At 52.8% G+C, this 12,992-nt stretch overlaps 1 protein-coding gene across 1 annotated transcript; it reads right to left on the bottom strand.

Annotated features, from left to right (window-relative positions):
• Positions 1-1,267: 1,267 nt before the first annotated feature.
• Positions 1,268-4,311, bottom strand: SLITRK3 (SLIT and NTRK like family member 3). Its single transcript, XM_054206319.1, has one exon. The coding sequence runs from the start codon at positions 4,309-4,311 to the stop codon at positions 1,462-1,464; it is 2,850 nt and encodes a 949-aa protein (XP_054062294.1). The 3' UTR covers positions 1,268-1,461.
• Between the last annotated feature and the right edge of the window lie 8,681 nt (positions 4,312-12,992).

Genomic DNA, 12,992 nt, shown 5'->3' with positions numbered 1-12,992 from the left:
TGCGAAGAAACACGAGAAACACCCGCAGCAATGCCTCCTCCCTCCGCTGCCAGCAGGCAGAGGAACCAGCGCTCCTGCGAGAAACGCCACTCGAGGACACGGTCTTAATTTTGCTGCCTATTTTTAAATACAGGGGAACTGCCATAAGTACAGTGCAACGTGGGAATACAGATTGTAAATCGGATTTTTTAAAAGTCTCGGGTGGTATCTTGGCAAGAGAAGCTGTACAGGGTTTTCCTCTGTTAACATCACAGTGCATTGAACTGTTATTAATAAAATAGCTTTCAAGGTTAAGGTGGGGGAAGGAAATCTCAGTAGGGGGAAGCTGAAGTTTCAGGTTCAAGCTTTGTATTCCTATATATATATATATGGGTATATATATATATATATGCATTTTTTTTCAAAACGTTTTATTAGGAAAGCTATACCAGACGCATCACTGTACAATGATTAAACATTACCTTTACAATTTATATTCACTTGAAATTACAGAATAAATATATGCACATTGTTGTACCTTTGTGTGTGTGTGTGTGCGTGTATGTGTGTATGAGAGAAAACATTAAAAGTGCTTCCTACAAAGCTGTTAGTGATAGGTGCCCAGTAGCTTTTTTTTCCTCTTTTTTTTTTTTTTTTTTTGTATATTTGCATGTTGCTTTTATTAGGAAAGTGCGGATGTCCTCCAAAAAACCATGGCGTCATGATGAAGTGTCACTGAGCATCCCCTAGGTGTGTGCGCCACGTGGTTACATCCTTTGGGCTGCTCGGCTCCCGGTGGCTTCCCCCAGCCCACGGGATTCCCCTTCGCAGCCAGCGGGACCCCGCTCCCGCGCTGCGCGGAGGGACCGGGCTGGCGGCGGGGGTGGCGGTGAGGGTGCGGGTGAATGTGCGTGCGAGGGAGGGAGAGAGAAAAGAGTGAGACATTCGAGCAAGACCCTCCCCTCCCATCCCTCTTGCAGTTTCCAGGCATGCAGCAAACTGCGCTCGTTTGCTTCTTTGCATTTTTTTTTTAAATAAATGTACAGAATCTGTGCCATGATGGGCAAGAAGAAAGCAAGCCACAAGATGCCACCTTCCCTCCCCCTCCCCTCCAAGGGAAAATATAAAGGAAGTTTACTGCAACGGAAAAAAAAAGAAAACAAAACCAACAATAAAGAAAATAAAAGAAAAAAAAGAGAGAGAGACACACATAGAATTTACTTAATCAGGATCAATACAAAGATCCCCGATAATAATAATAATAATAATATACCTTAGACATGGCACAGTCAAAGTCTCAGTTTCAGTATAAAAAATAATGATTGATTAACATCTGCTGGCAAAAGTCTGCGAAGGCACTTCATCGATTAATGATCTGAGAACGGCCCTTCCCCGCAGCGCGCACATCTGGCGGGGGAGAGAGCACACAGCTGTATCCTCTACTCGCATGCGGCGGTGCCGGGGCGGGCGGCGGGGCGGCGGTCAGAACCGGTACGTGGTCTTCTCCAGGACTTCGAGGTAATCCGGCTTGGTTTGGAGTTTGGCCCTTAACTCGAGGTATTCGCTTGTGGGGGTTTGGTGGTCTGAGAAGCCCTTGCCGGCCGCGAAGAGAAGGGTTTCTTTGAGCCTGGCGTCCTGCTGGAGGTCCGGGTATTGCATGCCAGGGGGGTGGACGTGCAGTTCCTTCAGCTTCGGCACCGTGCCGTACAGGCAGTCCACGAAGCCCACGGCGCAGGGCGGCGGACGGTCGCGGTCCCGTGGGGCGCCTCCTCCCGCCGCCACCGCCCCCCCGAGCCCGCCGCCGCCCGCCGCCAGCCCGCCGCCCGCGGGGTGCTGGGGATGGACGGCGACGATGGTGTTGAGCTGCGAGCTGGACACGGCCAGGCTCCACTCCTGCTCCTTCTCCAGCAAGGTGCGGTAGTTGGTGCCCGGCTCCTGCGCGGCGGCGGCGGCGGCGGCGTGGGCGAAGCGCTCGCCGCCGCCCCGCAGCAGCTCCGCCGCCTCCCCGCCGCCGCCGCCGCCGCCGCCCGCCGCCTCCTCCTCCTCCTCCCGCGGCTTGTAGATGGGGTTGTTGCACATCTGGGTCACCGGGTGCGGGATGTAGTCGTAGACGTGGCCCGCCGGGGGCGCCTTCTCCGGGGACCGCTCCCCGCCTCCCCCTCCGCCGCCGCCGCCGCCGCCGCCGCCGCCCCCCTCCTCGAAGATCCGCGGGCAGCGCAGCGGCACGCCGCCCAGGTCGGCCGCCTCAGCCCGCGGGCCGCGGAACGGCAGCTTCCGCCGGCGACGGCGCAGGACGAAGGCGAAAAGCCCGGCGGCCACCAAGACGGCGGAAAAAAAGAGGACGAGGAGGCTGAGGATGAGGACGGAGAGGGGCACGGCGGCGGCGGCCGGCGGCAGCTCGTAGGCGGCGGCGCCGGTGGCGGAGGGAGGCGGAAGGGCGGCGGGGGGCGAGGCGGCGGCGGCGGCGGCGGCGGCGGCGGGACGGAGGGCGGCGGGGCAGAGGGCCGCCAGCTCCAGGGAGCGCAGGTCGCGGCGAGCCAGGCGCTCGGGGCTGGCACACAGCACCTCGCCCACCACGCTGACGGAGCTGAGAGCCTCCAGCCACTGCTTCAGGGGCACCAGGTCGCAGGTGCAGTCCCAAGGGTTGAGCTTCAGGTCGATCTGGACGATGGCGTGGAGGTGCTCCAGCACCCCGGCCACCGGCAGCGCCAAGAAATGGTTGTTGCGCAGGTTGAGGCGGGCCAGGGAGGTGCCGGCGAAGGCGTCGGTGGGCAGGGTGCGGAGCAAGTTGTCGTTGAGGAAGAGCAGCTTCAAGTTGGGCATGAGGCTGAAGGCCGCCGGCTGGATTTCCCTGATCAGGTTGTACTCGAAGTACAGGTAATGCAAACTCTGCAGGCCCCGGAACATGCCCGGGGTGAGCCGCTCGATGTCGTTGCCGTTCAGGTACAGGCTCTTGAGATTCGGCAGGTTGATAAAAGCCCCGTCCTGCACGTAGGAGATCCGGTTGTTGCCCAGGTGTAAGAGATCCAAGGAGGAAAAATTCCAGAAATCGGAGCGGTAGATTTTCTGGATCAAATTCCCGCTCAGGTACAGCTTCTTGGCGTTCAAGGGCCTGGGCAGGAGCTCGGAGATGTTGTGAAACCCTCGCTCCTTGCAGTTGACCGTCAGGCCCAGGTCGTTGATGTGCAAACTGCAAGAGCACCCAGTAGGGCAGATGATGGGGATGGGGGGCCGGGTCTGGTAGGCAGCCACGGGCGGTTGGTTCGGCCCGGGGTACAGGCCCCGGGATGTCGGGGGAGGCCGGGGTGCCCTGGGCTGCTTGGTGGGTTTGGGCTGTTTGTTGGATGTTTTGTACTCAACAGAAGAAGCGGTGAAATGGAAGGAGGACAGCATGGAGGAAGGCTTCGTAGGCCACGCGTTCTCCTTGCTGGACGACAGCTGAGGGATGCCCAGGCTGGCTTCCACCTCGGAGTCGGACAGCATGGGACAGAGCTTACTTCTTTTGATTTCCCGCAGGTCCTTCCCGTGGAAGTGGAAAGGGGTCTCGCAGGTGATGTCCCCCACCAGGGCAGTGTAGGGGATGCGCTCCAGCCAGCTCTTCAGCTGCACGATCTCACACGTACAGTTCCACGGGTTCTCCTCCAGCTGGATCTCCATCAGGCTCCTGCCAATATGGTCCAACATCCCGCGGTACGAAAGGACTTTTAGCCGGTTCCCGCGCAAGTCCAAGTGGGTTAAGGACACAGACTTAAATAAGTTGGTGGGAAGCATGGGGATAAGATTGTCATTTAGTATAAGGACCCTCAATTTACTTAGGTTTCGAAATGCCCCGCTTTCAATCCGTTTAATGACATTGTAATCTGCCTGAAGATATTCCAGACTTTCCAAACCCAGGAAAGTGTCGTTTCGGAAAATGTCCAATTTGTTTTCGTGCAAATACAACCTCTTCAGAACTCGGAGCCCGTTAAAAGCCCCCGTCTGAATGTCCTGCAGTGCATTGTTCCCAAGGTTAATAGACACAGCATTGTTCAAGTGAAGAAAACTGTTGGTGTACAATTTCCTCATGGAATTCCTCTGCAGATAAAGTTTAAAAGGTCTGGACCACGACTCTGTTATCTGACTAATATTTATAAATCCTTTGTTGTCGCAATGTATATGGAAAAGGCTCTCCTTCACTTCACAGTAACATGGATCAAAGCAGGGCTCATCGAGTTCCTCCGAGTCCTCTATCAAGGGAATTGGTGTAGTCCATGCTAGAGCTATTGTGCTTAGAAGAATTATCCACAACATCCTTCCTTTATGATGCGTCTCTGCCGTGGAAGGTTTCATCATTTGTTGATGTTTACAAAACTGCAACGGGAAGAAAAATGCAGATTTCAGTATTTCCGTCCTGCCCCGCTCCTTTTACCAAGCCCCTACCTGCTAGACTTGTGTTAGGCTCCTGGAAAGTTCAGCAATTGTTGGGCAGACGTTCATAACCAACTCTGGGGGTGTCGGATGGGCGAGCCTTGCCCTGATTTGTACTTAGGAGATGTTAGAAGGTTTCATCACGCGATACCAGCCTCCCTTATCCCCCCATTTGGTAAATGCCACCTATAAAGAGGACAGCACATGCAGACCACACAGCAATACGAGCACACAGGCTGAACGTGTTGCATCTTTACATGTTTTCCACCGTAAGACTAGTGTTTAGAACTACACGTATTTCATACTTGTTTGCAATTTTAGCTTTGTAGCCACCATAGCCTGCATTGACTACAGGGGGAAATACCAGTGGGTAGATTTCTCCAGTGTCGCACTACATCTTTCATACATGCAAACTCCTAAAGTTATTGAATCTCAATCCTTGAATCTCTCTTCCTCCTGGCTCAATATATTCCATACATAAGTTCAAAGGAATGTGCAAGGTTTGCTGATGTCCCTGGCAAAACAGTTCCCTTCAGAAATCCCCGCAATACCTTTTAAATGGTTAAAAATCCTTATTTAAAAGAAAATCTTCCCCTTCCAAACGCACCGATGAATTAATGCAACTGGTATATTATCAGATAAATACATACCACATATTAGTCATTTTAGCTGATTAAAGCATTTAGAGATGATTAATCTTTCTAAAGCACATGCCCATGCGATCAGCAGATCTAAAGGGAAGTGACAGCTAAAGAGGCACCTAGGATTGAAACGCTCAGCCTGCCTTGGATTAGGGTATTTTGCGCCCCCAGGACCAAGCAGGAGACCTGGTTAAAAAGCTGAAAGTGGAAGAAAAAATACCTTGACACTTACCAGCCGTTACATTATCTATCCTACTATATACGTTTCCGAATGAAGACACCATTCTTCTCCAATCAGATGAAAATAATACTGTACTAATGAGATGCAGCTCCTTCAACATATGGGTTCACCCTTCCCTTCACCAGATATTTTAAATGTGCGGGCACCGAGAAATGCTAAGGATGGTAATAATAACGGCGGTGATGCAGCCTTCCTTGAATCACTGAAATGCCCATTAGAATTATTCGGAGCGATCATTGCTTTTAGTCTTAATCTTTCAATAGAAAAGGTCCTTTTTGCCTTCCTCGAGTAAGAACTAGAAAATTTTGCCCCCCATCCACAAACTTAAGAGCAGACAGATGCATTTAGGGGAGAGAAATGCCAGAGGAACAGAAATCCTTAGGATCAACTTGCAAATGAAACCCTCCCCTGTGGGAAAGAGGAGATGGTTGAAAGCATGAAAAGAGAAATACCCTCTGCAATTAAAACCACCATCTAATTGGGAAGAAGGGAGAGAGATGAGAGCTATATTGCAGCATCGGTCTCTCTGTCTCCTTTGCAAAATATTAGCCACTTAAGTTCTTTCTCTTCTGCAAGGGCTGTAATAAAAAATAAAAAAATAAATAAAGAGGATTATTATATCTTCTTTTTGGAAGAGGGGGTGTCTTTGACCCTAGGCGGAAACAAAAGGATCCAGAAAGGTTGTACTTACCGGTTCGCAGAAGAGATTTTAGCACATCGTTACAAAAAAAAAAAAAAAAAAAAGGAGGGGAAGGGGGGAAAAAAAGCTCGAGTTTAAAGATTGCTGGTTTCTCTCTGTCTCTCCCTCTCTGTGTCTCTCTCTCCCTCTCTCTCTACTCCTGCTGAAGCTGAGGCAAAAGGGAAAAAAAAAAAAGGCAGCAAAAAAAAAAAAAAAAAGAAGCAAGCCTGAGACGTGCTGGGAATGCAATGAGCCCCTCAATGATCTTCTTTAGGATGCAGAGCTGCTGTTTGGCACACTCAATGGAGGAGGGAGGAGAGGGGCTGCTGCAGGCTCCAGCGCCGCCGCCGCCGCCGCCTTCTCCGGGCACCGGCAACGCGGAGCGGGAGGGCTGGGGCGCGGCGGAGGATCTCGGGCTTCTCTCCTTCTCCGTGTGTGTGTGTGTGTGTGCGTGTGTGTGCGTGTGTGTGTGTGTGGTGTTGTTGTTGCCCTGGATCAGGCTTTTCCACGTCATGAAAATGAGCTTCAAGAAGGGGAACAAATGAAGGGGGCGCGCTTGGCACCAGGTCGGGGGCGCGCATTTGGGAAGCCCTGACTATACATTTTTTTTTTTCCTCCCCTGCCTTTTTTTTATTTTTTTTTTTTTTAAGGGGGAAGGAGGGGGCTGGTTGGCGGAGAGGAAGGGAAGTGGGAAACGAGCAGATGGGGGAGGCAAAAAAACCCAAGAAGAATCAGAGAGGAAAAAGCCGCCGGGATGGGTCACAATTCGCACACCCCCCTCCCCTTTCTTTAAAAAAAAAAAAAAAACAAGAAAGAAAGAAAAAAAAAAAAAAAAGGCCAACTCTGGAGGAAATCAAAGATGCTCTGACTGCAAGCGCCAGCCGAGCTGCCGGGGCTGCGGCGGAGAGCAGCCCGGCGGGCCCCGGAGAAGGGCAGCGGTGTCCCGGCCCGGCCGCCCCGGCTCCCCCCGCCGCGCACCCCTGCGCCGCCAGCGCCTCCTCGCCTCCCTCCTCCGCGCTCTCTCTCTCTCTCTTTCTTCCCTCCCGTCCCGGTGCCGTTCCGCCGCTCCAGCCTCCCAGCCTCTCCGGGATCCGGCAGCCTCCCGTCCGCCACGGAGGCAATGCCAAAAAACCTCGTGGGAGAGACCCCGGCACCTTTCGCATCCTTCCACCCGCCGCGGAACGTGCGCGTAGGCGGAGGGCCGCGCCCGCGGAGGGCAGCGCCGCCGGCCGGTGTCTGCCCGCCCCGGGAGCTGCAGGCAGGTAACAGGGCTGCGCGGGGGGCGGCGGATCCGCGGAGCCGGGGAGGGGGGGGGGGGGCTTGCGCGGCTTCGCCCGTGGCTGAAAGTTGCTGGGCGAGATGCGTCGGGGGGGTCGGGGGTCTGCGGGCTCTGCCTCCCCCAGGTCGCACCCCCGCCGGGAGACAGGCGGCCCCCGCGGTACCTCTTGCATCCCCGCCGTACGCACCCGTCCGCGCCCGCGCACACCCAAGTCCCCAGCCGTGCACACCCATCCCCAGGCACACATCTGCGCGTATCTCCGCGCACAGCGGGGCCGAGACGCTCCGCGCCCCGCGGGGGCCGCGTAAACTCCGCGGGGCATCCCACAGCACCCACCGCCCGCCCCCGCTCCGCGCCGCCGGCTCTCGCCTTAAACCCCAGCTCCCCTTCCCACCCGCCCGGGGTAACTCGGCCGGGAGGAGACTTAACTGGAACCGCGGCTCGGTAGCAAAAAGTTGACGGGCAGAGAAAGCTGCAGGTGCGGGAGGGAGAGCCCGGGGCGCCCGCGGCCTCCTGCCCCCCCGACGGCGCTCTGCGCGGGCAGGGGCGCTGCCTCCGCGCCCGCGGCCGTGCACCATCTTTTCCCAGCCGCCGAAGCTCTCTTTTCGGCGGTGCAATATGGACGCACCGCTCCCTCCTAATTAAATCGCTGCATCATTCATTTTCTGACGCGGGAGCGACATGGGGTACCAGCAGGCAACATGCACCTGACACCCCCCTCTCAAAAAGAGGGGGGGGGCGGAGAAAAAGGGCGAAAGGGGAAATCACAACAGTTTGTTCTTGTAACAAGCGCACAGAGGCAACTCGGAGAAGCGACCTATGCACATTCCCCCCCTCCTTGCACCCCGCTGTGTTTCGGGGGGGGGTGGGGGGGGGGAAGAGAGCCGCCCCCCCCCATCCCCGATGCTGGGCCGAGCGGCAGCATCCTGCCCTGACCTTGCAGCGCCGCTTCCCCCGGCCGGCAACTTTCCGAAATGCCACCGAATAACGCTCGTCATCCTTCCCAGGGCTTCTGCCTTCAAGTTTTGCAGATGGGCTGGGGAAGAGAGGAGGGAGGGAGGGAGGAAGGGAAGGAGGGAGGGCGGCTGGTGGGTGGGGGGGGAGCGGGGGGGCTGGGAGGGGATGGCCCTTGAATGCAAATCAGCGAGCGCTGCAGGGCTCCTCGGGGATGGCGGCGGCCCCGCCGGAGCCCCCGCTCGCTGGCAGGGCCGGCCGCAGGTCCCAAGGACACCCCGCCGGTTCCCAGCCCGGGGGGGTATCGCCGCCCCCACCCCCCCGCCCTCGCCTCCTGCTCGGCCCTCGCACAGGGCAGCCCCCGAGGATGCCCTCGGAGGGCAGGGGGGGACATCTCCCCTCCCGCTGGCATCCTTTGCGCGTCCTACAGCGGGGTGAGGAGGAGATCTTCGCTCGCCAGAGATGGCTCTCCCTGGGTTTGGCCGGGTTGAAAGACCCGTGTCCCCATGTCCCCCCCCAGCCAGGAGGCAGAAATGCCCCTGGTCCGTTCCCCTACATCTCCCTCCATCCGGAGTGGCTCGCAGCCCTTCTGTCTCTGCTGGCTTCGTCGACACAACCTGCTGAGAACAGGATCAGTGTGAGTGTGATTGGCAGGAGCTCCGGCTAAAGGTACGCCGGACTGATGTAGCCAAGATTAGGACGTCACTCGGTTATTAATAATAATTATTATTATTGGCAAGAGAGCTATTTCCTTGCAAAGCCCTGTCCTGGAGCTGTGGAGTCAGTGAAGATGCCTGTCACCCGGGTGGGAGGCTGGCAGGTGCCATCCTGGCTGCCTCTTTCCACCCTCAGTTGTAATTACCAAAAATGCACTTTTTCCCCCTGACAGCCTTGTGAGAACAAGGGAGACAGGGAAACCATGGATAACTTTTGTGGCAAATTAGAAAAGGATACTTGAACAATTATTGTGCCTTTCCAAAAGTATCATTACGGCATCACGTTTCCACTGGAGGCGACCATTCCCCCCACTGCAGTCGTTGCAACGCAGTTATTTAACGCTTCATTCGACCTGCAGTGTAAACCGGCCCCTTCCCTTTCTAATAGAAGTGGCAATGGTTGAGAGAAAGAGGGAGTTTTCTGCCAAAGCTCGCCCTGCCTGCCCAGAAAGAAATATTCTGATCTTTAATAGTCTCTTCTGTCTTGCGCAATCTATGGTAAGGGCAAAAGCAATAAATAGTGCAAGGGCAAGGGAAACTCTCTTGTAATTATTATAGACGGGAACAGCTTCCTGGCTCTCTATATTTTGTTAAAGCTAGGGAGTAGTTTAGAGGTTCTGGATCTGAGTGTTGAAAGGTTTTAGATACAGCCAGCGCCTGGGCTCAGGCTGCATTTCAGCCTAAAAGCTCCGGCAAAGCCAGCTCGTGCCTGGACACCCACCCAGCTCACCGCACGCCAGCGGCAGGGAGGGGGCAAACGCCTCGAGCTGCCGTTTGTCGGGGCAGGTGAACATGTGGGAACCCAAGCATGGGAGGGGGAGCAGAGAGGCACGAGCCGGGCTGCCGTGCTGATTAATTCGTGACGCAAAACCCACATGCACTTGCTTGGGAGAGCTGCCAGACGGGTGCTCCGGGGAGAGATGCTCGTGTGCCCCCGCCAGGGTGCAGGGCAGGTCCCAGAGAGGGCTTCCCAGGGGGCACCTTGCCTTTGGTGGCCTCATCCATGGAAATCCTGGAGTTAGGAGGAAAGGCCAGAGCACCGGGCTGTGGAAAATACAGTGCTGTAATTCTCCCGCACGCAGAGAGTGGTCCTGGGCAGAAACATTCATAGCTGCAAAGGCTGCAAGAGGCAGACGTCTGATAATGCCATCAGTCTGCTGGCACTGGGTTCGAAGCTGAACCTCCCGGAGCAAGGGCTGAAAATTCCTTCACTGGGTCTGGTGACCCCTCTTGTGTCCCCATGAGATTTCTTTTGTCTGGTGTGGTCAGATAAATATATCTAACATTGAGATTTTTTTTTCCCCTCCTCGCCTTTTTTTTTTTTTTTTTTTAAAGAACCTGTCAAATATTCTTGGGTTTGTATATTATAAATTGTTCAAACTGAGAAATTTTAGTGTTTTTGAAAATGTTGATAGAGGAAAACCAGAATAGAGAACCTTCTCTGCATAGCAGTGAAGCAGTTTATGAGGCTTAACTTTTCTTTTTCCCTCTCCGTTACTTAGTTCATTTATCAAACAGACAGAGAAACAAAATTATCAGGTGGAATTTACCTGCCATCCTTCTTTGGAAGAGAATATTTCTGTTAAAATCTTTGCCATATTGTTCCAGTGCTGTTTGAGGGACCACGACCTCTCTTGCTATTGTAACAACGGTTCAGGCTCATTTCAAGGGGACCCGAATTTGATGCAGGGGGCTGTCCTGTCCCCCCCAAGTCAGTGCAGAGGTTTCATTGACTGCTGGAGGATGACATTGGGACAGTGAGAGCTCAGGCCAAGGCTCAGTCCTTCTTCCGACATCAAGGGGAGCCGCAGGGGGCTTTAAGGTACCTTCAGCCTGTTACTGGTCGCTCAGATGAAGGCTGGTATCCTTTTCTCCGTACAGTCCTGGCATTTGACACGCCGTGTATAAGTACAGACACAGATTATTTGAACTGCATAAGCATCGGTGAACGCACATGAAATGGAGGAAATGTAGGAATTTTAAACCGGGCTGTTCCAGCTGGAATCCTTCAGACCGGAGAGCTTCTTATGTCAAACCGATGCTCCTGGACACAATGTTTACTGCGAGTCACCTCGTTATCAGTTATATATTGTCCTATGGAATAGCTGTTGGTTTTTCCCAAGGGCAGTTGTCTCCACTGTAAGTGATGCATTATTTTTACGTGAAACTAAGAAATAACAACGCACCAAATTATATTATCGTGGACCACTTCTAATGTAAAAGCCCTCAGCTACTTTAAACTCGACAGGACACTGCAGTTGTGCAGAAACCCCATCCCTGCCGCCAGTAACAAGCTGTATGTAATTGGGTTTTACTCATGGGATTTCTTTCCAGCACTTGATGATATGTGTAAATATTAAAAAGAAAAGGAGGAAAGAACTAATGGAAAGTATGAAAATAGAACAGCAAATACCAGCAAATCACGAGTGCACTATTTTTAATGGGTCGTTATTAAAAATAAAAGAGAAAAGTAGGCAAAATAAAAGGGAGTTTTTAATGGACAAAATTGACAGTTCTGTTATCCTCACCGATTCCTGACATTTCAAGATCAGTTTTTTATCTAATGACTCAACGGCCTTAAATATTTCCTTCTAGTAAATCAGGCACAGCTATAGCTTTTTTCTCACCTCAGGCATGTAAGCCCGCATTTTTTTTCTAAATGTGCTGATATTTATTATAGCCAGTGTCAAAAACCTTAGCACTCCATTTATATATGAGCTTCTCTTTGGCCTTTATTAGAATGATGTACAGCCATGGTTAGGCATGCACAACTTCCCCTGACAGCAGCCAGAATTTCACGCGTGGATCAAAGGTAGAATAATTCCCTTAGGGTGATCTCTTCCCATCCGAACGACGGAGTTATGAGCTCTGCTCCAGTGCGGAGAGGGGCTTCTTCAGCTCTTCCTGTACTTCACATAGGCGATTCTGGAGCCACGCAGCCACATCTTCATGACAACATAATGCATCTTTTTTTAAGCTTTTTTTTTTTCCAAAGGAGAGAGTTATTTTTACCTCGTAGCACGAGTACAGGTTCTGATGTCCTAAATGAGGCTGAACATGGACCACGCAAAGGAAGAAGATGGACTTGGAACTGTGTTTTCTAAATCTCTCCATCCATTACCCAAAGACCCCAGTGGCAGGACACAGACCTTCAGATGATAACTGCTGTGTTGCTCCCATCAGAAAAATCTTAGATAACGCAAAAATAGCGTGTGAATTCTCTTAGCTGAAGCACTTGTTGCGGAGTAACCACTGTGGTTTATTTTTACACGCACGCACTCTGCAGGTGAACGTTTCCTTCTGCAAGTGCTTGGTTTGCTTTTCACCTTGTGGGCTAATCTTAGGTGCATCCCGGTCCCTTTGTTTTGTCTGGGCCCACGAAAATGGAGATTACCCTACAGCACGCGCTGTAAGCAACAGCATGGATTTTCAGGGAATCTGGATTTAGAGTCGCCAGAATTAGAAACATGAGCCCGACGGGATCATGCTAGAGCAATTCCCCAGCACCGGGCCATAAAGCCAATCAATTTAAAATGTAATAGAAGGCACTATTACCGCGCTGAATTCTGTGTGAAGGAAGGCACTTACCACTCATTTGGAAGGAAAAGCTCATAGTCTAAATTGCTTTTTAGATCTGCCTTGATCCTACTTTTAGTGATGTCAATGGTGACACTTCCGTTCAGTCCGGTGGTGCCAGCATTTTCCGTTTACTGTTAACCACTTCTCCTCTTCCCCCTCTCCTCCCTTCCCTAAGCTCACCGTTGGCACCGCTCCTTGCGGTTCCTCTTTGAGGACAGTTAGGATGTAGAGATAGACCTTATCGGCAAGGTGGATAGCCATTTTAATCTCTTAGAAACGGAGCTCAACAGTCATGGAAGAGATGGTGAGAATGACCTCTGCTCTTGCAAGACTTACCCTCCTTTCTTTTTGCTGCCGATGACACGAGTCTTATAGGAGCCCCTAGTTATGAAAAAGAGGTGATCTTTCATCCTAAATGGGCTCAGCTATGAGGTTCAACATGAGCTGGCTCACCTCGATTTCAGTCCCTTGTAATGGAAGTTGTGGACCAATTAAGTCCATTTAATCATTTTTAAGT

This window comes from Rissa tridactyla, chromosome 6 (assembly GCF_028500815.1).
Source record: "Rissa tridactyla isolate bRisTri1 chromosome 6, bRisTri1.patW.cur.20221130, whole genome shotgun sequence".
NCBI classification, from domain to species: Eukaryota; Metazoa; Chordata; class Aves; order Charadriiformes; family Laridae; genus Rissa; species Rissa tridactyla.
The sequence above is the reverse complement of the archived record's forward strand: the minus strand, read 5'-3'. Positions and strand labels throughout refer to the sequence as shown.